The 26,289-nt window shown below is 44.5% G+C and overlaps 1 protein-coding gene across 1 annotated transcript in view; it reads left to right on the forward strand.

The window, feature by feature from the left end:
* The window catches only part of LOC135912136 (potassium voltage-gated channel subfamily KQT member 1-like), a 74,700-nt gene extending 49,973 nt beyond the window's left edge, over positions 1-24,727 (forward strand). Inside the window, exons 8-16 of the mRNA XM_070527033.1 lie at positions 13,141-13,251; positions 13,599-13,694; positions 14,436-14,549; positions 16,979-17,108; positions 18,828-18,927; positions 20,437-20,512; positions 21,955-22,049; positions 23,723-23,819; positions 24,366-24,727. Coding sequence (XP_070383134.1) covers positions 13,141-13,251; positions 13,599-13,694; positions 14,436-14,549; positions 16,979-17,108; positions 18,828-18,927; positions 20,437-20,512; positions 21,955-22,049; positions 23,723-23,819; positions 24,366-24,464 — 918 coding nt within the window. The 3' untranslated portion in view covers positions 24,465-24,727. The remainder of the gene's footprint in view (positions 1-13,140; positions 13,252-13,598; positions 13,695-14,435; positions 14,550-16,978; positions 17,109-18,827; positions 18,928-20,436; positions 20,513-21,954; positions 22,050-23,722; positions 23,820-24,365) is intronic.
* The last annotated feature ends 1,562 nt before the right edge of the window (positions 24,728-26,289 follow it).

The raw sequence follows: 26,289 nt of genomic DNA on the forward strand, positions 1-26,289 counted from the left end.
AGCGTTTTTACAGGAGGTATTCAGAGACCTGGATAGGGAAGAAATGGGGATAAAAGTTAATGGAGAATACCTTAGTAACTTGCGATTCGCTGATGATATTGCCTTGCTTAGTAACTCAGGGGACCAACTGCAATGCATGCTCACTGACCTGGAAAGGCAAAGCAGAAGAGTGGGTCTAAAAATTAATCTGCATAAAACTAATGTTTAACAGTCTCGGAAGAGAACAGCAGTTTACAATAGGCAGCGAGGCACTGGAAGTCGTAAGGGAATACATCTACTTAGGGCAGGTAGTGACTGTGGATCCGGATCATGAGACAGAAATAATCAGAAGAATAAGAATGGGCTGGGGTGCGTTTGGCAGGCATTCTCAGATCATGAACAGCAGGTTGCCATTATCCCTCAAAAGAAAAGTGCATAATAGCTGTGTCTTACCAGTACTCACCTACGGGGCAGAAACCTGGAGGCTTACGAAAAGGGTCTTACTCAAATTGAGGACGACGCAACGAGCTATGGAAAGAAGAATGATAGGTGTAACGTTAAGGGATAAGAAAAGAGCAGATTGGGTGAGGGAACAAACGCGAGTTAATGATATCTTAGTTGAAATCAAGAAAAAGAAATGGGCATGGGCAGGACATGTAATTGGGAAGGAAGACAACCGATGGTCATTAAGGGTTACAGACTGGATTCCAAGGGAAGGGAAGCGTAGCAGGGGACGGCAGAAAGTTAGGTGGGCGGATGGGATTAAGAAATTTGCAGGGACGGCACGGCCACAATTAGTACATGACCGGGGTTGTTGGAGAAATATGGGAGAGGCCTTTGCCCTGCAGTGGGCGTAACCAGGCTGATGATGATGATGATGATGATGATGATGATGATGATGATGATGATGATGAATCTCTTTTAGAACAACTTCAGTCACTCCGTATGTGACACCGGCTACGTGCCGCTCTTCAATAAACCTCTTCCACGCCAACTAGGGTCACTAAGTACGTGTGACTGCGTATCTTCCGCTCTCCAATAAACCCACTCTGACGCCAACTGGGATAACCGGATATGAGTTAACAGGTATGTGTGCTGTCTACTCACTAAAAAACAACATCCTTTAAAATTTCCCTGGTGGTGGGTGTAATCGAACGCGCGTCATATACACTCAGAAACGCTCCGTGCGCGAACTTCAATGCGGCGCCGTTAGATGGCGCAGCTTGTCCAGAGGGAAGCGCGACAGATAAGCAGGGGGGCTGTACGCGCCTTATATGTTACGCCTTTCTTCAGTGGCAGTATGTACGCGTTCTGTGTGTTTCTGCGTTAATTCAGTACTAATTGCGTTAATATTGAGAATATTGCGGACAAAGTTTCTGGCGAAATTCTGATTCGCAACGCTAGTGCTGGTGCACTATTTGCTCTCATATGTTCAGTTATAATGTCTAGGTTCATGTATTTCCCGGATATGCCTAACAACTCTCCTCTGTACCATTTCTAAGCGGGATAATGTCTGGTTTAGTATAAAGGCCGCTTATATATACGGACGAGCACTTCAACGTAGGAAAGTAGATATAAGGAATAAGTTTAATTAAAGCTGCAGCCAGCTAGCGGCAAAACCAATTAAAAGTGATATTGAAGCATGTATTGTAAAGCGTGACCAACCCATCGGTTCCGTAAGGAAAATAGAAAGCTAAAAAGGAAATACTGAAAGGTGGCAAAAATTTGCTTAATTAAACAAATCGAGCAGTTTCGCATCCCGAAATTGCAAAGTGGGTTATGCGGCACTGCATAGTCAAGGGCTTCGCGATAACTTTGACCACCTGTGGTTCTGTACCGTGCATCTAATGCAGATACGCGAGCGCTCTGGCATTGTCTCTCTCTCTCTCTCTCTCTCTCTCTCTCTATATATATATATATATATATATATATATATATATATATATATATATATAAAGTGAGAGAGAGAGAGATATTCTAAATGCGGCTGCCGCAGCGGGGATTGCACCCATGACCTCGTGATTGGCAACACGACGCCATAGACCCTCTGCTGACGCGGTGGGACAAGATTAGGACAGAGTTTTTGTGAGTTTCTACAAGCAAGGTGTAAATAATAGGAAATTGAAACATATATATATATATATATATATATATATATATATATATATATATATATACCAGAAAAAAAGCAGTTCTGGGTCCGGGTAAATATTCACAGTGAAGTAGACGCGCGTATGAAGCGGTTTATTGACGTTTCGGCCGGGGTCCGGCCTTCATCATTCTGATGAAGGCCGGACCCCGGCCGATACGTCAATAAACCGCTTCATACGCGCGTCTACTTCACTGTGGATATATATATATATATATATATATATATATATATATATATATATATATATATATATATATATATATATATATATATATATATATATATATATATATATATATTTATATATATATACGGCGACAGGGACTCCAGTTAAGAGGACATTGAGTTCACATGATCACGCACATTACCAAGAACATTAGCTAGCAAAAAGAAGCTCCCCATTTTACACATCCTTTTCACATGATACTTACTTTCAGTAGGCTGAAATTTGCTGCATTTACGAGAGAATGAAAAGTTCGCGAACAAAATTTTCATTTCAACTCAGAATAGTCAAAACGAATGTTCAAACATCAATCAGCATTTACGTAAAAATATCCACTTCTCGTCAACATGAAGCTGCTATTCACCGCTCGATGATATGTTGGAAGTCACCTGTCATAAAACATTTTAGTTAACAATTTCCATGTGCTAAATTTTTCGCAAATACGGAGTGTCCGAACAAGCACTACTAATGTTTACTGCAGTTACCACGCTTGACAAACCCGCAAGCAGTATATCTTACTACAAGAAAGCAGCAATTAAACTTTCTTTCGCAGCTTTCAAATTATGTCTAGCGTCACGGAAATCCATCAGTTCGCAAATGAGTGATTATGTAGCTTGGGCATTGCAAGACCACTTCAGCCCAGATTGCAAGATAAGTTCTGAGAGCGGTCTGTAATCTAAAGAGTACTCAGAAAGCGCACAGGGCATACCTTTGCGTGTCGAAAGATGGGCTACTGTGCAGGATATTACTGTTTCCTCAGACACCCAAGAATTGTAGGTGGTGTTGTTGGACGATTGCTACGAGATATGAATACACCTGAACAAGCTGGAACGTCATGGCAAGGAAAACTTTGACACCTACAAACCTGCATGCGAACTTACTGCTGTAACATTAACTTTCAAGTAAACTATAGTCCGGACTACTAAGTACTTGTCGCCTACTACTGAGGCTGTAAAAAATTTGGGGTCCTAAATTGGAAGTGTATGTAGGGAAAACATCGAAGGTGTGCGCCCGGCACTATTCTTGCAGCTTTAGCGTATGACAGAAAAGGAATGACGGATGATTCGGCACTGAAAGCCCGCATCTGCCCTTAGATCACTCATTTTTTCGCCTACTTGTATGCTTCCTTCTGGCATAGTGGGGGGGCTAAGATGGAACAATCGATTTTCGTTCCCGGCGTGCAAGGTTTGCAGTCTTTGCCGCGTGGCCTCCTCTACAAGCACCGCCTTGAAAAGCTTACACGTTTCTTTGAAATCCGATGAATTCGGGGAATTTTATTGCTGGGCTACCCATTCTTCCAAGTGACGTTGCCCAACTCGGCAGTCATCGATTGACGCAGGCCTCCTTTTCCGCTTTTTTTTACGTATTTTCTTTTTATTTCGTTACGCCGCTAACTCGCAGAATCATTCACTTAGAATATCCAACGAGGCTCTTCATGCGTTGTCCAAGGCTGAATTAAGATAACGGAGTGCCTCTTGGGGACAGATAAATCTCCGTGCTAATTGCTTTCTTTTGGATATCACTCAAGTTCTCTGAGCTTTCGCAAAAGAGGTATTTTTGAAGCAGGGTGTGAGACCGGGCTAGTTGGTATTCTATGCTGAGGTGACAAGCGCCAGAGTGGACACGGGATGCTAAAAAGGAGACAAGGACAAGGCGCCTTTTTAGTGTCCTGTTTCCACTCTCACGCTAGTCACTTCAGCATGGTGTTTTTCAGGCTGTTTTTCTATGAAGGATGCACGTACTTCAAGGAACATTTCTTTTTTTTTTCCTTATATGATGGCACATGCTGTTCAGCACCCGTCAAATGTCTTGATGACCTATTAGCGGCAACGCCCAATTTGGATGAAGACTATGTAAGCTCTCGAGGCAGTCTTTCCAGCGAAAAAGAATTTGTTAGCATTTCCGGAGTTCATTTTTCAAGTAATTAAACAGGGGGCACGAATTTAAGTGTCTAGGGCATGGCGTACGTTACGTTGCATCAAACTGCGGGACCTCAGGTATGAACGCAATGCAACGAAAATGCCATGACGACTATTAAAGTGTAAAGGTTAAACTACGCGTTATTTGCCATGACTGCAACTTTCATGATTGGACCAGCGTTTCGGGTGCATGTATGCGTGATGGCGAAAATGAGACATTAGCGTTTCAGTGCAAGTCTTCTAGAACACAATTCTATTCTTCTGTATAACGCGGAATAAGGGCGTTTCCCTATATCAGGCTCCGACTTCAATGCTTAATCATAATTGCGTGTAACTTCGACAACATGTAAATAAAATGATCTCTAATGCCTAATTTTGAATAATTTCAGTATGAAACTAACGATGAAGTGCTGGTTGTTCTAGTGATATTCTTTTAAGAGGCAAACATGTCCGGCAGTGTGTGTCATATGTGGACCTGGGAAGCCAACTGGCGACCCTCGACCAGGCCCGGCGAGCCGCGATCGCCAGTGGAGCCCTGTCAGAGGGAACCACCCAGGAATAAACCGCGCAACGGTTTCTCCAATAATAAAGTTCCTCCTCCTCCTCATATGTTTTCTTTTAAGCTGTCATCTGTTGTCACTAGTACAGAATTTAAAATTGATTTCTACGGTTTTACGCCCAAAAACTAAAATCTGATTGTCAGGAATGCCGAAGACGAGCACCTCGGATTTATTTGGCCACTGGGGAACAGATGTTATTACACCTTACAAAAGCAGAATATTTCAAGGTGCCAATTCACGTCACAATACCTGCACCCTGCAATAATTATTGTGAAAGAGAAAGTCAAGGGCAGTAAACTATGGTGGCAGAAGATATAACAGAAAATTGTTTCGCCATTCACCAGAAATTTCTAACGACGTTCCTCACTATGTACGTCATATGCTTACAGCCCTTAAGCCAGAACAGTTCTTCGAACGCAGACAGCGCCAAACAGTGAGCGCACCTGGAAATTTTGTGGTGGAGTGTAGCAACACGCGGGTTCAGGCTCACGATAGAAGCAAGTAGTTTTCCCGCCTCAGCGTCCCTTGTAATGCTACTACGATATGTCACCACATACGCCCAGCAAATCGGCGCCTCTTGTAAGTGCAAGAAGCCACGAAGCTTCCTTTCTGGCTATAACGGATCGCTCTCGAAACTCAAAATGTTGCGGGTGCGCAAGGGGGAAGGCGTTTCTTCGGTCGACTGCCGCGCTTCCTCCCCCTCCCCCCCCCCCCCATTCTTAACAGCGCGTTAATCCATCATCTTGAGTGCAGAACAGGCAACCCTATCTGTCAGGTCCGCGAGCAGCGTGCTAGTGCGATACGTCCTTATTCGGAATGTACCGGCGTCCTAACCTCGCCTCACGTTACCATGTGCCAACAACCACCCATCTATGCCTAATACCTGAGCGAGCTTGGCCGCACCACCCGAAGGCATGCACCAGACTCTGTGATGCTGCGCCAGAACTTGCGTGTGGCGAATGGGCCACATTCGCGACACACAAGATACGATGGTTCCTTCACCACCAAGGAGTGCCACCACCACAAAAACAACTCGCACGTGAGTGCTTATACAAAAAAAATTCGTTTTCTTATTCCGCAGATGCACATCTCAAGGAGATCTTTCCTTTCATAACGGTATATCGAGTAAAATCGCGAAAAATGAAAACGCAGGTAAATCGGATTTCCGAGTTAATAAAGCAGTAACAAAAAAAATTCCAGCTACAACGCACATCTTGGAATCTACGTGAAGTGAATTTTTTGGGAAGCGGGTAATAAATGCAAATAGTTTGCCTTCCTGCGTCCTTGGCGTAATGGTAATTTGCGCCCGCGCGTGCTGTCATGTACTAGTACTATGCAGTGTGACAAATCTTATATTGCATTGACTTCTATTCGTATTTCGTAATTTAGCTGAACGTGGGTATGTGTCGCTGTACGAAAATTAGTATCGTCAACACGCGGGTATCATTTCAAAGCGCTAGTATGGTGCACGATATGTACTAGCCGTTTCTTGGCCAATCGTCCATCGTGGGGAAGTGCCATTGTACCGCCCGCTTCTTAGGTAAGTGCCGCTGTATGAAAATGGCCGTCATCCTCCTTATCTGTGCGCGGACACGCTTCTTCACCGAGCCGCCGTTGCGGGCATGAGCCATAGTAAGAATTCATCATCATCAACCACAAGCAGCGATCATCTCAAACAGCTAGTTGGTGGCACGATACGTACCGCCCGCTTCTTGGCCAATCCCGCGTTGTGGACATGTACCTTAGTGTGCCAGTCATAATAAACAACACGCGGCAACTGTATGAAAGAGCAACGTGGTGTTAGCACAGGAGAACCTTACCTGCGTTTGTGGGTGGCCTCGAAACATCATAACACTGAAGAAACTTCCGAAGATCACGGTCCAGGAGGCTACTGGGGAGGGGGGGGGGGGTTGGAAAGAGCCTCACCGTTGCTCTCAAAGACGCACCAAATACATCCTTAAGTTCAAATAGTGAGTAGTCACCATGGCGCTGCCCAGAAACTTCTCTTCGCGACTTTGAATGTGCGGGGTCTTCGGTTTTCGGAGAAACAAGCACAGCTTCGCCAGCTTTTATCTAGGAAGCACGTCGACTTCGTCGCCGTACAGGAGAGGAATATCGAGAGTGATGACGAGACAAAAAGGTTCTTGGACCTTTTCTTTCGGAGTATAATGTCTGCGCTTCACACACTGTTGGTTTACCCACGGGCTGTTTCCTCTTTATGAAAAAATAGCTTACTTTGTTTAGTATTTATTTACCATGAGGACCGCTATGCCACGCCAGCAGAGTGGTCCCCCTAGTGCAGGGTAGCAAACCGGAGGTTCTAATTCTGGTTAACCTCCCCACCTTTCTCTCATTTGCATCTCTCTCTCTCTCTGTCTACCATGAGGACACCAAAGGCCAATAGGTATGCTGCGATTTTCTGTTGCAGGGTGTGCAATGGCGAATAGTCAACCGCTATGCATTTGATGACGCTGCTGAACAAATTCTTATATTTGACGCTGTGTCTAGCCCAGTTGACTGCAGACGCTGCATTGTGTTACTGGGATATTTCGATTGTGCATGTGATCCGAGTATTCGAAGCGGCATGGACACTCAACGGGACAGGAGTGGTGAAGTTTCCTATAACGTAATATAAAATCCAGGGCTCGCTTATATATGCGAGTAGGGACAGAGGTATCGTTCTTACACACGTATTCACGATGGCTCTTACACCCGCCTTGATCGCATTTGTCTCTTCATGACTCCTCTTCCATCCCAGTTTCACTCCATCCCAGTTTCGTTCTCTGATTATTGTACAGTTATTGCAAACATTGGTAACAGATTGTAACGAATTTCCGACCACAGTGGGCACTCTGGAAGCTTAACTCCAGACTCCTAAGTTATGAAGAATTTATTAATATCGTTCTCATAGCCCTAAAAACTTCTTTTTCTACCGAATTGTCGTTATTTGCCGCTTGGAAACCTTTTAAGCAAGTGGTTCGCACAATGAATATAGAAATTGGAAAGGTGAAAGCACTTTATGCAAGTAGTGAAGAAAAACGTTTCTTAAAAGTCCATGACGCCTTCACGAGATGCAGTGTGAAATGCCGTGCACTTACATCGACGACGTAGAAATGATTAAATGACAGTTACAAAGGTATGACGCACTGCGCCGCAGATATGCGCGAGTTCAGTCTCGAAACAGGTGCGCTCTTTACCCTGAGCAGCCAACCTGTCAAACATTACCTGATGAGCGACGCCACGCTATTTCCTAAGTAATTCCGGAAATATACTCCGAAGCTAGTCTTGTAACGAATACGAATGACGTAATGCCACAGTTTGAAAGTTAATAAATGCGTTGTTTAGTGCCCCTCCCGACGATCACGATGTGAAAGTCTTAGATAGTTTGGTGTCTCTTGTAAAACCTTTGCAGGATGATGAGTGTGTATTCATTAGTTGTACCCTTACGATCCAAGAAACTGAGCTTGGGGTCACCTAAGCTGCCTTTATTGAAAACACCTGCCCTGATTGACTCCGATTGCCCTGATTGAAAAAGGGATCCCTAGGCTATCAGCTTTTGTATAAACATAATTTGCGAATGAGGGGAAAAAAATGTGTTTGCGACAGTACAAATCAATTGCGTCCTTATTGAGTGACGCAAACATTAAAGAGCGAAGGTTAGTTTTGTAACAGATAACTTACTGTTCTCATGTTATAGATCCGTCGGTAATTTATTCCACCGCGGTGCTGTAGCAAACGAAAAGGACAGTGAGGGACAATTTGAACGGGCATGCATTCCGTACGACTAGCGTGCTCGGGGTTGTTGATCGCAGTGGGTGTGCAATGCTCGTATAAGTAAATGTTTATTCAAGTGCATAGGATAATTTTGCCTGGAATTCTGTGGAACAACACGAGAATACGTCAATGTACGCAAACTATTACGGGCAGAATGTTAAGCATGGGAGCGAATCTAACACAGTCCATTCTCTTTAAGTAATACCTAACTAGAAATGCTGTTTGTTTGTGCAGCAATAATGGCCAATAAGGTAGTGGGCTACATAGTCCGTAAATGGTAACTGCGTACGTAATATGCGAATTATGAAGTTATTGTAGTCCGCAGTGTACGCAATGGGAATACATGACTTTGTTTATAAAGTATTAGAATTTCGTCTCATTAACCCTTCACATGTGAAAGCTAATGAAATTTAAATATTTAGTGTACGTTATTGGGGTGTTTTTTAGGCGAAAACTGTGTAATTAGTTTTAGCAATGTTTGCTCAAGGTAATTAGATTGAGGCAAGTTCGAGGGTTTTCTCAAGAGATCACTAGCCTTTTTGTAAAGTTATGTTTGCGTTTCGGCTGTTAAAGAATATTAGTTTCATCAGGGTGTAAAATGCCATCTTCTGAGATAGCCGGGTAAATCACTTATATATACCATAAAAACAAACGAGCCCAACATAGATCCCTGGTGTATTCCGCGTTTGCATATTAGCCGAGAAGACGTTATAATATTACTAACTACATACTGCTGACGGTTCTTCAATATTTACCAACGAGGCTTAAGGATTAATATAATAATAAGCAATAATATTCCTGGATATTTTTGTCTTTCAGTATCTTTACTACTTTCGAGAGCTGTTCTTAATTCAGTAGCCACGTTGCAGTTCCCGCGCTGGTTTACTACAACATCGCGACAAAATATGTACCCCAGTGATATGAGTCTTGGTTGGCATCGAAGATTCATCCCAGTACGTCGCTCCCGGCAAACCTATGTTGCCTTTGTCACCACTGGAGAGCTACTCTTGTGCCACCAAAATATTTCCTTAGCTTGGACAGTCCAGGAGTTGCACGGACGCATCAGGTACGTTTGTCAACGCGTTATCTGTACAGATACCAATATGTGAACATCGGGCAAAGTGTCAGACCTCCGCCTGAAGGACAGAAAGCTGAGCTAGGTGGTAATGATTCATTATGCAAAAAAGTGGTGAGGCGTGCAGACAGGACATAACAGTAGAGAAGTGGACAACACGAACGCCAACTATCACCTGTCCTGTCTGTCCTGACTGTCCTGTCTGCATGCCTCACCTCTTTTTTGCTCCGCATGAAGTCAAATGTTTCGCATCGCCCCTCCCTCCCCCCACCCCCCACCCCCCGCCGTGAATGCGTCACAAAACTCATGTGTGAATGAATTAATTGTCCTCTTGTTTAGTATGAATCGCGCATCAAGAATTACACGAGGCGATTTCGTGCGAAGAAAGCGGTAGATTTGATTTTAAGCGAAGCTTTCTGTGCCTCCACGCCTCCCACTTTGCGCACCCAGGCTGTTGGCTGGTGTCTCGCTTAGTATAGAACAACTTCGTACGCTGGGTTCGTGCAGCTGGGCAAATTCTACTGCATAGAGCGGGACACAAAAGAAAGCCCGGAAGTTGGCTAAGAGTGAACACGACTTCAACAACAGCAGCTGAGTGTGGAGAAAGAAGTGAAAGAAACAAAGTGGAAGGAAAGCTCCAGTTAGCGAGAAACGCTTAGGTATTAGCGCATTAGCGTACGTGAGATTGAGGACGTTTTATTGAACGTGTAAGAAAGCTACGTTTATCATAAATTCAGGCATACAAAGCCCAGTTGTAAAGCAGACAGCCTTGTGCCGCAGCCTCGTGCTGTTTTCAGCCGCATCAATGAGGGACATAGAAACGCGCAGGCAAAACTAGTGGACTGCCTCGTCCACTTCGTTCATAATTGTATTTTGTGCCATTTTTTCATGTGTTCTTTCAATCAATCGGACATGCCGTCCTAAAATTGCGTGCCACTGTGCAAACGGTGAGTCTGCATTTTGTTATGGCGGAAAAGTACAGTCACGCTCAATATGAGTTACAACGTCAAAGTACGTCGCAAAGCCACTCAAACGTTCTAGCTCATACTCGCTGCTAAAGTGCCTGAGCGCAAAAATTAAATAGGGCGCTTAATGCACCGACTTCAGCTTTCGGTTCGACCATTGTCTAGCAAAGCCGACACTTCGCCCGTATTTCACCCTAATCGTAACAGCCAAATGTAGAAGCTTTGATTCATCAGTCACAGAGTATGGGTAAAAAAAAATTGGTACAGTGAACGCGATGACAGACAGCGGACAACGGACAGCGACTGCAACACCCGCTTCCTTGGTCGAATACTCGAGTGTTTACTCGAGCACGGTCATGCTACAACCGTGCTAGACAACCATGTGGCATTTCTTCGCTAGTACATATCGCAGCATGGCGCGCTTCTTGGTTTGCTTTCTTCTTTTTTTCGTGTAGGTTTTTCGCCGTGTAGATTTCCGTCTACGTCAAATTCGTAGCTCCTACTATGGTACTAAACGACGACACGTTCTTGGTGCAGGCCGGGCCACATGCAAAGGTATTCCAACAATCCCGATGCCGGGAACCAAGTTTGCGTTTGCAGGGCCATGTTATGTGGTTAACAGGCTGTTTGTTAGTCATAACGCCACAGCAAGCTCAATAAAACCTGTAGCAGAGCTTACGCGACACCCAAACTTACCACGAGCGCACTGCATTCGCATGTAAATCTATGCTTCACGATGGTGGCAAAAACCGAATCTGCGCACAGGGTTGGTAGCATTATGCAAGGTGTGTAAACGCGTGGGATGTACCGTATTTTATTTTATTTCGTTTTTAGTTCGATATAACACACCCTTTCTGGAATCTAGCCACAAAGGTCGATTTTCTAAAGATCCTAGAGGTGTTGTCATTACGACAAACCTATACAAGCCCATCTGCCTTTAAAACGCTTTACTGCATACTGAAAAGAATACAGAAAAAAGTATGAAGTTAGTCTCTAGGCCCATTTCGTGGACCTCCGGTTCTGTGTGTCTTTTAATGGCCGCTATTTTGTTCTCTCGGTCAGTGGTTGCTTCATCTTATGTTTCGCACCTGCCGTTTGTGGGCTCGCCGTATCCGTTGCGTCCAAACTCTTCACTTCTCTCGATGTCGCTCAAGATAAGTGTAGTAATACTCCGTACTTTTGTAACAGAGATAGCTTCGTGCCATAATTTTTCTCCTGCTTGCAGCGGCTGCCCATTATGATTTTATCACTTCAACTCTTCGACGTAAGCACTCATTAGTAATTCTTCCCGCCCTGCACACCTCCAAGAAAAAGAAGTGTCGCCAAAACAGTGCATGAATGGCACGGAGTGCATTGACTCTCGTCAACGTTTACAGCTTCGTTTCGTGCTCAGCCGGATTAATATTATTTATTTTTCGCCAGTGATCACTTGTGAAGGCCGATCAAGAAAATTATGCTGAATTCTTTACTGTTGGCGTAAGGATGTTTTGACTAAGAAATTTGAACAATTTCTCTTCTGAACAAAAGTAGATTACCGCAGAAACTGGGGCATATGAGTGTAATATGAACAATTGAGGTAGTCACAAGTTTACAAGCGCGTGCCATTGAAATGTTTATTGCCTCGTGGCTACCTATCTGAGTTTCAGTCACTAGATGGTCCCAGAGTTCCTCACTTGTTAGTGCTACTAGATCGCCAGCCATATGCTTTCACTGGGGGCGCAACCTATAGAGCACTTCATTCCATTCTTTGCCGTCGATGCAGCCGTGGCTCCTGATGGAGCCATGCCGGTTTGTAACACACGACACTGAAGCATAAAACTAACCTTAGCCATGGGAGATCACGCGTGTAGCAACCGTCGACGAGCTATGAAATATTTTTTAAAGTTGCTATGACCCGCCCGAGCGTATTACATAAGCGAGGGGAGCATATATGATGGTGTATGAAGCCTGAAGGCACGCCAATCTAGGGCAATTGCAGCGGTGTGTCATACGCGGTGACATGGCTCAAAAGATGCCGATCTTTCTACAACAGAACGGTGGCGCCATTTCATACCGCGTGGCGTCTTTCGTCGTGTTTTGCCATATCGTAGATGGCACCGCTGTTTCACTGATGCGGGAATAATGGCTGCCCATGTGTGACTACAAGCTTGGCCTCCATTCGTCAATATCAAGAAACAATATCGAGAAAACCACCGAGATAATGGACAAAATTCAATGCCGAGGTGAGACAAAGAGTAGGGAAACACGCTACACCACTCAGCTGCCGTGAAGCAGGCAAAAACTAATTAGGAATGGTTACACGTTCGGCCTGAAGCTGGAAAGGTGCCGCTATGTCATGTGATGGCGCAATTTCCTTTGCATACGGAAGCCTACAAAATCCGTTTTTGTCGTATAAATCAGCCTCTTCGTTCCTGTCACTTTTGTCACTCACGACAATGTGTAATTACGCATTGTACATGCTGATAAACTATGGTGCATTTTCGTCTTATGCAGATAACGGTCACAACCATCGGCTACGGCGACACTGTTCCTAGAACCTGGATGGGGAAGATTGTGGCCTCCTGCTTTTCTGTTTTCGCAATCTCATTCTTCGCGTTACCTGCGGTAAGTACGCGCATTTTGTCATAGATAGGATACCATTGTTTTGTTTGCTTTTTGCTTCTGATGTTTGAATAGCAGTGCGAGATGATCCACACAATTCTCAAATATTGAAGCAGGTATCACTGAATGTCACTTCTGCTTAGTTTCGCGTTAAACTCAATACTGATTCGTAATCTGAAGAGAACTGGCGTACGGATCATGACATAGCTAAGTTTGGGGAACTTTCGTATGCAAAAGACTCTGATGAAACCATGTCAGTGGTTAGTTGAAAGTGGAAACGCGCTGTGCTACGCTATGTTTGCGTAGAGCGTAGCTCTGTTGACGTTCCAACTTTCCTTTTCCTTCTTCAGGGCATTCTAGGATCAGGGTTCGCATTGAAGGTCCAGCAGAAACAACGGCAGAAACACTTCAATCGTCAAATACCAGCGGCTGCCACATTAATTCAGGTAAATAAAACTGCAATGCGCAACATTAATTTCGAACAATATTAATATGGGTTTGGATGGTTTCTTTGACTCAGGCTCATACCCACCATTTTTCTAATGCATACTGCCGTGAGATCGAGGTTTTAAAAAAAAAGACATACTTCAAATCTTCTTTGATTACCTTGAATCAATTGCCTGACTTTGGGAACTCTAGCCATAATTCGGGCTCTAATGTACACCACATAAAAAGCCAGTAATGAAATTAAGATGACAAGTCAGGTTGAAATATTCATAACTAAAGGTATCAATTGTATTGTTATATTACTGTTTTTTCTTTTTACTTTGTTCTGCCCTCGTTCTCCTAGGGTCTTTCTCTCACCTTTCCCCTCCATAATAGAGTAGCAAGTTGGCGAATGCCTCTATGCCGACACGCTGCTTTGATTTTAACTAGGGAAAAAATTTCTCAGGTTTTACTAGCCAGAACCATATCATTATGAGGCACGCCGTAGTGGGGGACTCCGGGTTAAGGCTGACCCCCCAGGGTTCTTCAACGTGCACCCAATGCACGGTACACGGGTGTTTTGCCTTTCGCCCCCATCGAAATGCGGCCGCCGGGGCCGGAATTCGATCCCGCGACCTCGTTCTTAGCAGCGTAACACCAAAGGCACTACGCCACCACGGCGGGTTCAAATGAGATCGTTCCTTCTTTGTTTATGATATAACGTAATCGTGGCTCTAACTCAATGTACTGCTTCTCTGCAGTGCCTGTGGAGGTGCTACGCAGCGGAGAAAACTTCCCGGTGCGAAGCCACTTGGAGGATTCACGTCAAGGAATCCAACCATGGTGGCTACAACTCGGGAACACCACTCAGCAGGGTAACGTATTGTTCTGTAGGTGGAGTACGCTTGTGTTGAAACGTTTGTAAATGTGTACACAGAGTTGCAGAAAACATCCACGTGCAGAATTTTTGTTTGAGCTAGTTGGTGGGCGAGGAGGAAGATGAATAAAGCTTATTTGTAAAAATGAGCTGACAGTGGAGACATCCGAGGTGGGCGGCAACCCTAGTGTAGGATGCCGCAGGCCTGAGCCAACAGCTTGGCCGCGATCACCAGACAATGCCGGTCTTCAGGGGTCAGGCTTGCCAGCTGGGCCTGCCAATGCTAGACAGTTGGTCCAGTTATGTGTGTGTAAATGCAAAAAAAAAATACATGGCGCAAACTAGACGAGGGCACAGATTCCGCATCCACAAAGCTGGGTGCCTTTCATCATTCATTTCTAAGATTTGTGAAGGAAGTTTGAAGCAGGCACCACATGCATCGAAAGTGCCCATTGAAGAAACACGCGAAGAACTTATTGCCTGGGCAGGTGGTTCCATACATTCATGCGCTGTCGCATAACATTAGGAAGTAGGCCTTTCGGCATTATGTTTGCTTTGTAATGTCAGCACCATGTAAACTGTCCAACATTTGTGCCATGATGAGACACAAGAAAAAGAACGTATGTGATACAAAACCCGCAACCACGTTTGCGGAGTGTATGTCAGGTGTAGTGTGTATCATCCCGCTTAGCAGTCAGAAATATTGCATCGGGTAGACCGGTCAGTGCTTTACTACTTGGACATGACATCACCAACTTAATGTCGAGAATGGCTTTGGCTTCTAGTGGCCACACACTGTAAGAAATGCGCATCTTAGCTGAAGTTCCCTCAGATGAAGTTTATAAATTCAGTTAGAGCTAAGAAAAGAGACGAAAGGTAATAGATGCTGAATACGTCAAGCAAAAAGGTGATGACTGTGTCAGCAACCCATCTATATCCCTTCTCGGTAAGGAGCAACTTTTTCTGGGCAAATCGTTACGTGAGTCATTTGATGAGTATGCGCAGCTTATCACTGAGCATTAGCACTTTGTTTTGGTTATTCTGCTTACAGCGTGTTGATTGTGATCACGTGACTTGGCTATGCTTAAATAGCTATTTATTGTTCTGAAAAAAATTACTTGGAGGATTGGGGCCCGTTTTGTCATTGTGTTCTATGTCCTCGTCCAGATAGCGCCATAAGTGTCTTTGAACATCCGTGTGAGCCTATTTATAGATCTTTTAAGAGCTTTCTGAAATAATTTTGTATTGCTTCCACCAGTACTATCGACATTGTCACGTTGTATAATGACCACAAAGAATTGAACGCTGACAGAGCTATGAGCTAAATATCTGACTCTTAATGGAGCAAACTTGCACCAAAAAAATAAGCAACACTGAAACAGAATGACAGCGCCGTGCACACCGCCAAAAGCCTCTTCCATCGCTTTATCTAACTAGCTTAAATGATTACTGTATAGTGTTTGATTTGCTGGTATATTCATTATCTTGTCTGACATTTCCTACTTGTATCAGTTCCCGGCCTGCAGTATAATGAAATAGAATAACTACAATAAAAGTGACCTTTCGCTCACTAAGTTCATGGACACGACGTTGATCTGCGTATTCGCAGTAACTGCACACTGCAGGCTTGTATGGGGAATGCACGTTGCTTCCCGAAAGAAGAAAGATCGATGGGTTGTCAACCACCCTATCAGCACGTTTTTAAAGAGAATAGCGTTCTTTGGCCATTTCGTCCGTTTTCGCAGTGGCCGGCGGCCGGACTTTCTTCGACGACACAAAGGCGCCGGTGCAAAGACCGCGTTCTTTCACGCGAAGGAGTCGTAGGACGTCTTCGTCGCGGAAGCCTGTCTAGCGCTTTGGCATACACATGATGTCACGAAAGAGCTTTCTGACGTCTGACAGTTTGAATGGGCTGTGGGCGGCGGTGGCGCTGTGTAGCTTTTATTTTTCGCGTTATGGGCAGACTGTTCTAGCGCGCAATCGTAACCGAATCACTCTGCGCGTCTCTTGTCGAGATGTGCCATTTGGTCTTGCCGGCTGACCACAGCATTGCTTGAACCGAGTGCCACAGTGTGTGTGGTCTGCATAACTTTAAAGCGACTGGTCCGTTAAGATCTGTAACATGTCAAGCATATTGTGCAGTAAAGACTGTGGTCAACACACAGGCTATATCAGAAGTTTCACAACGCCGAGTTATATGGAACACTGAAACTTACGTCAATGACTCAAAAGGTCGTCATAAATATAGAGAAGCGCAACTAGGGAATGAAAAAAGGGCCCGTTTACTTGCGTTCCGGAGGTGTGCTTTAGCCAAAATCGGCTGCCAAAGTCGGATGCGTTCCTTTTCGAAACTTTTTTTCTGTACCTCTCCCCTCCATTCTTGGGCTAACGCCGCGTTTCGCTCGCGTCTCTCACTTGTGTGCGCAGGTGGCCAAGAGGGCGAGCGTGCTGCGGCGACGCAAGTCCAAGCAAAAGATCGACGTGTCCAACTACTCGACCAACACGGCCGCCAACGAGACGGAAGGTGACTCGCAGGCCGAGGACAGCGCCAAATTAGGCGAGTGGACACTGTTGCGCTGTTTTCTGAACGTGTCAAGCTCTTTGACGGGTGAATAAATTTACCGAAGTAAGAAGCATTGATAGATTCTTTCATTTGAACGGTTGATTCATCCGTGAGAGATAACGTTAGAAAGCAGGCACGCGCGCTGTGAGAGGTGGTGCTATGGAGAGCTCCGGATTTATTTCGACCACTTGGAGATCTTGAACGTGCTGCTAAATCCAAATACACCAGCATTTGTTTTGCATGTCGCCCACATTGAAATGCTGCTGTCACGGTGGCAAATCGAGCCCGCGACCTCGTTCTCAGCAGTAAGACAGCGTAGCCAGTGAGCCACGACGACGGGCTTACGAAAGTAACAGAATTGTTTGATTGCGATAAGGCAGATTCAGGCTGCCACATTCGTTTTTTTTTTTATTGCAATGCATATTATAGGTATTTTGTATAGACTTGCTGTTGCCAATAAATTCCGAGAAAGTTTAGAAGTTCTGTTTTCTGAGTTTATACGCAGCGCAGGTTTCATTTTTTAGCTTGGATAACGTATCCTTTCGTTCGTGTTCTCAATGGAAAAGAACATGTCTCTGTTTCGCGAACATAACAGCTACTACCGGCACTTACCGTCTCTTGAGTTTTTTGACGGGCCACTTAACCAAGCGGTCGAGTAAGCTTTTCGCGGCACGTGTCATATGCAGAGTGGCGCGCAATGTGAGCTGCAACACGACGGCCACGTCCGAAGGGGCCTCAAGATTGCACGGCGGCTCCGACGTCCGAATAAATAAAGATTTAAACCCCCTCGCAGTTACTCGCATTTATGAAACCAAGTGTTCTTATGCGGCCGCCACCGTGCTCCCTTGGGGCCCTTTTAAACACGCGTCCCGTGTTTGCATCTGAAGTTGCGCTCGACTGTATCTGAAAAAGTAGCCGACCAAAATGCAAGAAACCCGCCGTGGTTACTCAGTGGCTATGGTGTCGGGCTCCTGAGCACGAGGTCACGGGATCAAATCCCGGCCACGGCAGACGCATTTCGATGGGGGCGAAATCCGAAAACAGCCGTGTACTTAGCTTTAGGTGCACGTTAAAGAACCCTAGGTGGTCGAAATTTCCGGATTCCCCCACTACGGCGTGCCTTATAATCAGGAAGTGGTGTTGCCACGCAAAACCCCATTATGTAATTCTTTTTAGTGCAAGAAATGGCGTCATCTCAGCCGGCAATAGCAGGCTGCCGCGAAGGTTTAATTTCTCTTTTTCTCGGCTCACTTTGTGTATGACTTCGCTTTCCCTGCAGTAACATTATTCGACAGTGTTCATAAAACGGGTTAAAGGCGAAAACGAAAGGAACACACACGACAATATTCCATTCGCTTCTAAGACCAAAGCAACATGCGATGTTCCTTCCGTCTTCACCATTAGCGCCTTTTGTGGACACTGTTGAGATGAAGCAACCTGCCCAAATTGAGGTGCTTGCAACATTATTCAACGCCAATACAGCCCCAGAAGACAAGTGCTTCGAATCCTCCTCAAAGCCAACGCAGTCGTATGAGACTGTTTGTCTTAAATCGACGACAAATATAGTCAAAATAAAAAAAAATGATTCTTTAATGTGATTGTAACGACGCAGTATAGATTTGTTAGCCGCTTGTATGCGACCGCGCCTAACTATCGCTCTGAAGGTCCCGACATTCGCGGAGTGTTTAGTTCCTCCGTTCTCGTTCAACGCAGGGCAGCGACGAAAAACGATATCGACGTCCAGCGCAAACTGTCACGACGCAAACAACGAATTCGTCGAGATCGACATGGACGAATCGCCTCAAGTGACCAGGTAGTGGTAGTAACTTGGACTGCCGCGTTTTCTACCTCGCACATCTGAGCGCCCTCTGCATAATCCTCCAGCTACGAGTTGTAGCTGTTGTTGTATTTAATGGGGTAGTGGGACAAATGGGAAGAACTGATACATGCGTATTACGGCGCACAGACGTACTTTTGAGGCTGATTGCGGCTGATATGTGGACGTGTCAGGAACTCTTGTTCACCCGACCGTATGTTGGCGATCAAGCTCTGGGTGTGGCCAGCATAACGTAGTACAGAGACGACATAAATGAAACGACAATATTACTGACTAACCACTGCATTTTATGGTAGCGATGCACAAACCTGAAATAGAAAAATCCACCAACTCGTGCTCTTGCCACAAGAAAAATGGCCAATGACCCATATCGGGGCGCAGTAGAGGGAGCGTCATCCTGTCTGTTACCATTGTTTTCTTTCCAACGTGAAAGGAACCCTCTATTAATAAATCACAAAATCAAATGCACCTACGAACCTCCCTAACTTGTCGTGAACAACCTCTCACAACGGTGTTCAAATAGTTCCCGCAATACGATGAGAAAACTGGCCTGTTTTTCACATAGCCGATAGCTGAAACAGTTGTTTACGCTTTTCATGCTTAGTGAAATGGGGAAGGTGCAGACAGTGCAGTAGGGACGTGATTGTACCGGGTGATATTTTCGACAATAGTAACGGGCTATTTATTTATTTATTTATTTATTTATTTATTTATTTATTTATTTATTTATTGAGTGAGTGAGTGAGTGAGTGAGTGAGTGAGTGAGTGAGTGAGTGAGTGAGTGAGTGAGTGAGTGAGTGAGTGAGTGAGTGAGTGAGTGAGTGAGTGAGTGAGTGAGTGAGTGAGTGAGTGAGTGAGTGAGTGAGTGAGTGAGTGAGTGAGTGAGTGAGTGAGTGAGTGAGTGAGTGAGTGAGTGAGTGAGTGAGTGAGTGAGTGAGTGAGTGAGTGAGTGAGTGAGTGAGTGAGTGAGTGAGTGAGTGAGTGAGTGAGTGAGTGAGTGAGTGAGTGAGTGAGTGAGTGAGTGAGTGAGTGAGTGAGTGAGTGAGTGAGTGAGTTTGGTTAGCGTTCCAGCGCAACACGTGGGTTTCGCGAGCCAGTAGGGTGAAGGACAGTAGTAAAGGACTAGGAATTTTGCCATCTGGAGTTTTTTCACGTGCCTTCCTTGCTGATTACTAAAGAATTGACCATTGTGCCAAAACATGACGCCACACTAGCCACGAAAGGTCTACCGGGGAGCTGCGCCATCTTACTGGCACTCAACGCATACTTGCTCAGCTTACGCCACAAGCGCTAAAACTCTTTGTTTGTCGGTATAAAATCTAAGTCGTTCAAATTGCAATGAATGTTTGGCTGTGGGAATAGCAACATACAGGCAGCGTTTACTGGCACCACTTTCACATCGGCAATGTAAATAATGGAAGAAGTTGCGACGCAACGGATGGGGCTCAATAGACTTTCTATGCATTCCCTTTCTTGTTTCCGCAGCCTGACTGAAGCACACAAAAACGCCATTCGCGGAATACGCAAGATCAAGTACTTCGTTGCACGAAGAAAATTTCAGGTACGTCACTGCTTGACAAACCCGGTAGGAAAAAACAGAAATAAAAAAGGAACGCGGCAAGAGGAAGCTCGGGGTGACTGGGTATTGGCTCATATCAAGTACAAGCGAATGTGAAAGAGTAATAGCAGGAAAAACCGAATCGCATAATCCCCCTTTGCATGAATGTGAGAGTGACTATTCTTTTTGTGCTTTTTTAACTAATCGCGTCCCAAGTCGCGCCTTTACATGAATGCAACAGTAGCGCATCCCACTACCATTCTTGTTCATCACGTATATGTTAAGGAGAATAATTCGCTGTAGCAATACACATCGCAATAATTTGGTGTGTGGAAGCGGCTGGAGTGTATGAAGGCGCCTTTAGTCGAATTCAAGTAAATGGATAGCGCATCACATCCCACGTTAGAGAGCCAATGCGAGACGTCTTGCCTTTGGTCTCCGCCACTCGCAAGGCCAAGACGTGCACGCTAAGAAACAGGCACGACAGCTGTCTCAGTGCCATCGCATGAGAATGGATGCAACACGGATAAAGATGGTGGCGCGTCGCACTACGGCAATGCGCTGCTGTGACATAATTGCGCACGCGGTTCACCTGCAAATGGGACGAACGCAGTCGGAAGGCAGATCGCGTTTTTTTGAGAACGGTAAGTCGTCTCCCGTTGTCCGTCATCTGACCTTCACTATAACGCACTTGCCGTAAATAGGCTCCAGCTCGTTTTGGGTGCCTTCTGGAAGGGATGATGCGCCATTCAACGGTATCCATAGGGCTATGTTGGTACTCTAGTAAATGCTAAATATTGCCATTCGAATTCACATAAACGACTTTACACAAGCCATCGCTGGTTAAAAAAAATCAAGAAAAAGAAAATAGAGGAACTGCGATAGACCACAAATTATAATTTTTGTCTCTCCAATCCCATATCATCTAAAAGACTTGTGCAAAGCAATAGATAGTCGATGAAACACTTTTCTTTTTGTGTGTGTGTGTGTGTGTGTTGCGAACGCGTTCGGAAGTGGGAGCCGTTGCGGCTACGATCTATAATTACTTCTCGGGGATCAGGTGCATTCGTCTGGCCGGGCACTGTTGTTACTGTTGTCTTGACGAATACCCACATTCCGGGACCAGCCCCACGAGTCGAATGATTAATCGAAACGAACAAAGAACGAGAGGTAGGAATCAATTAGAATTTGTCGGGCGCACTGGTGCGGTCCAAAATCCCGTGCTGTAGGTTCGGGAGTCGTCGTCTTCATCACTGGCGCAGCAGACGATTGTCACGCCACCTCACTATACAAAAATTGGAACCCCCACTTTCTATCTGTTTCTTTTTTTTCGTGAACAAGACTGGCTGAAATTCAAATGGACAATTCGTAAAGTAATAGATTGACAAATCTCGTATCCTACATGACTAGGAACGGTTTAATAAAATGTGTCCTATTCGTTTCAGCAAGCACGTAAGCCCTACGATGTTCGTGACGTCATCGAACAGTATTCTCAAGGGCACGTAAACATGATGGTGCGAATAAAGGAGCTACAGCGGAGGTAAGAAGAGTTGCTTTGCATAAGCTAGAACGACCCAGGGTTGGGTAGTAAATACGCGCAGTAGTTATTCTCCAAGGGTGAAGGTTATAGCAGTGAAAGAAACAACACTAAAAGTTTTTTTCCCTTTTGCAATGACTGCAATTGCGAGTTCACGTATAAGTTCATTGTCAAACTGAACGGACAAGCTGTATAAAAATATGCAAACTAACTATTCTAATGTGCCGACAGCAACCGTACCGACATGTAGTAACTGCGTAGATTGTAACTGTGTTACGAGCAACTGCACGCATGGTAATGCGAGAGAGTGATTCTGCGCAGATAGTGAACAGTTTATTCTCTGAGCAAAACAATGAACATAGTTATTGTCAAACCTACGTATAATGCCCTTGCTGTATGGCTTCAGAATGGAGATAGAAATTTATGCAGACAAACTTAACATGCTCTGGGCTGCCACTCTGCGCTTAGGGAAAAAAGCCGGAAGGAAGAAAGACTGATGAATGGTAATCAGACACGCAGCTGCATATACACCAGTCTTCTAATTGCCACTTCAAAAAGGAAGTGCTTCTCTAGCAAGTGAGCTTTCAGTATTTCGCTATTTAGAACTGAGACGACGCATATCAACGACACAAGAAAAGAACACAGATGCGGTGTCTGACAACTGCGTTGAGACTCTTTGATTTCTATGGGTGAATTATCTTTAGCAGCACTCGTGAAACCCTCGTCTCTTCGGTACGTTTTGGCTACCGGGTGATATTTCAACACAGACCCTCGTACGCTCATGTAAAACCTTGAAATAACTGCAGCGGCGTTTGAAACGAACAAGTTCGTATCATTCAGTCGGTCACGTACTGGTCTTTGGAGTAAGGTATTCAGTGGAAATAAGGGCAGTGCCGGGACACAGATTCAACACGAGCTCCTTACTAAACCTTTCGCGTGAGTCAACTATCACGTTTTTTTTTTTTATTCCTTACCGAGAAAGCAACCATTTTCATGGATAAGGTATTTGTTAACACCATATGTTCGCTGAAAACAGCGCATAAAGAAAGCACTCATACTCTTAACGCAACCACAACAGACGTAGGCAGGCTGTCAGCTATTATGCCACAAAATGACGCGAACAATGCCATTTAATGACAAGACCTGTCTTGTCATGACGTCATGTCATTTGGCGTACTTTACACGGTGGTAACTATGAATCATCCAGGCCCGCAACAAATAGTGATCGACTATCAGCTCTTCTCTTTAAATTACATGAAATCTTTTAATGCTCTACTAACTCAGGCAGAACACAAAATTAAGGCGTGATAATTTTGACATCAATGTGCCAAGCGGGGTAAGCTTGTATTATTTTAGATAATTTTTAAATAATTTCTATTCAGAATAGAAATATTGCCAAACACTTGCCGCACTAACCAAACATTTCCCTAGACCTAGAAAGTATCTGATCGGTCGATTCAGACTCATCCTTTCTATTTAATGTTGTTGCGCTTTCCTTGACAATGGCAACCGACCGGGACAACGGTGGTAGCGTAGTGTTGAGGTATCCAACAGAGTGTAGAGAAATTTACCCGTTCGCCAATGAGGCATTACACATTGTATAAACTGCAATAAATAATCAGCCTACCTTTTTTTTTATCAACTCCTACTTTCTCTCTTTTTTCATCTTGCCTCAGGCTTGACCAGACGCTTGGGAAACCTGGTTCCTATCTGAACGAAAAAGGCATGAAGCCAATGACTGTTGGAGCCAGGCTACATCGAATGGAAATGCAGGTATTTTTACACATTGCTCCCCGCTAACAAAAATCTCTGATCAAGATATCAGGGCTGCTTGCGCAATGCGTGTATTCTTTTCTGCTAAATAGATGACTAAATGTTCTGTAGGAAAGCGAGGTAAATGTTATTTATTTATTTTTTATTTTTTATTTATTTTTTTATTTATTTATTTGCTTTGCTTTCCTTTGCTTGTTCGCCTGCTTGCTGGCTTGCTTGCTTGCTTGCTATAAATGTAGCTGACAACTTGAAATTTTCATTGGCTCCCCCCCCAACCAAATTAATAAATGAAATATCTGTGCCTAAAGAAGAGCTCTTTATTAGTAATGAGTACTAAGCACCAGTATAGGACACTTTGTTTCCCTTTGTATCGGCATTCCCAGATAGCACACCGCTTACGAAAGCCTAAAATAAAGATGCGAATTTCACTATATGCCTCTCCATTAGTAACGGCGCCATTGCATCAAAGGACTATATTGCTTCCAGGCGCGTACGGGACTACAAAGCGGTCGACATTTTAAATAAGCGCCTTTTTTTTACTTGCAGCTCATGTCCTTGGAGCGAAAAGTGGACAGGGTTCTGTCTATGCTGGAACTCATCACCAGCGGACACAAAGCCGACCACGGACCGGAGTACGACATTTGAAGCGATGGCTCCGCAGTGAAGAACACGAAGCAGGCGCTGAAAGCCAAGCAGTTTTGTCTTGCCCCTGAATTCGAAGATCTGCATCCAATGCATCTGCAGCTTGGCCAAGAGTTGTAGGAGATGCGTCTAGCGGCCGATCGACGTTTTCGAATCCGAAGTTGTCCGATTCACTCGTGATCAGCGTTGTACTGATCCGTGGAGGTGTCGCAATAGTTCTTTGCGAGAAATCATGTCGTTTGCCCCTCAACACCAGATGGCGTCGTTTTACCTTCCACTTGTTCCGTCTCCACGATGGCGTTGAGAACGCAATACCTTTCTTCATTTTTCTGTATCGTTCTCGTGCTTTTCACGCTTGCTCAATTTATCATTAATTATGAGCAAGCTACCCATTCAGAGCACACTTTGAGAATGTAAGACGTTAAAAACTGAACTTGGTCGTTCAGTAACGCAATGTCTCCCGCTCTTCAATGCAGTTCAGCGATCCGTACTGTAGAGTTCTCGCGGAAACGCAGTAATGTTCAGCCAACACCACTTGCTTGCATGACGAACACATAAGAGATTCAAATTCAAACCAGGTAAAGTCTGCGAGATTGTGTCAGAGGATAGCAGAAGATATGTCCAAAAAAATACCAAATGGAAACGCAAGATAGTCTTAAACGGCTACTTCATTCAGCCGATCTCACCTCTAACATTGAAGCATGACTTATCAGTGCAATTTGCTCGGTAATATGTATATATGCTAATACTCTCCAGGGAAGACGATGCTTACGGTTTTTGTAAATTCGTTGCGCTCGACTACGGCGATCGATAGGTTATCGTGGAGAATTGCCCGTCTCTAATCAGAGTGAATTGAGGCACTAAATGGTAACAGATCTATATAAGCTAGGTACAGATTCGCGTCACATTTGCGTGGTGGTGAGTGTTGTACGACGCGATTGTTTTTTTTTTTTTTATGAGAGTTTGTGCCGTTTTCACGACACAGCATTGTTTCTACTGATTCGATCCTCTATGCTGACACAGCTGCTTCAATCTATATATAGCCTTCTGCGCTTTTGCGACAAAGAAGGCTTACATGCACTACGTTAAAGTGCGTGACACTTTTGTACGTCACGTTAGAATGAGCATCGCCATGATGCAAGTGGTACCCAACCTTCATGAAAGCAGCATGTATGAGCGTTTAGAGGACTGCGAGTTGATCCATCAACCTAATTAGAGTCAAGGACTCAAGCTCTTAAATTTTAACATGGTCATAAAAGCAACAAGCCGCATTTATTATATGCGTATGGTCCATGCAAGCAAACGTAATTAATCATTGTCTACGCATCAGAATTGTTTTCACTTCACTCTACTCAAAGGTGAAATATTGTTTCTCGGTGCGTTCAGTGATCGCTTTAGTCATCAAGAAATCATGGAACCTACATTCATTATACGTATCGTTATATGAAGCTACAAGGTATGCGTTATGTAGGTAGCGTCGAACTTTATGACGCAACTTATTGCATCTCGAGGACCAAGTAAAGAGAAGCAACCGTTAGGCACTCACCCACTATTAACTACAAGAAGTTGCGTATGCATATAATCGTTTTAATGCCTTTCGAAGACCACGCTGAAATTACATATCAAAATGTTGTCCTAAAAAGCTTTAAAAAACCATCACAGACGTCACGCGTTTCCACATATTTGAGGGCACTTATCTGGGAAACAACTTATAGGAGTACTGGCACGACATGGTCAACTGTTGTTAGTTTGAACTAAAGGTTGTCGGCCCCAAAATTCATGCGATAATAGCAGCAAGCCTTAGAGCGTTTTAAACAATTTGATATAT

Source organism: Dermacentor albipictus, chromosome 10 (assembly GCF_038994185.2).
Source record: "Dermacentor albipictus isolate Rhodes 1998 colony chromosome 10, USDA_Dalb.pri_finalv2, whole genome shotgun sequence".
NCBI lineage: Eukaryota > Metazoa > Arthropoda > Arachnida > Ixodida > Ixodidae > Dermacentor > Dermacentor albipictus.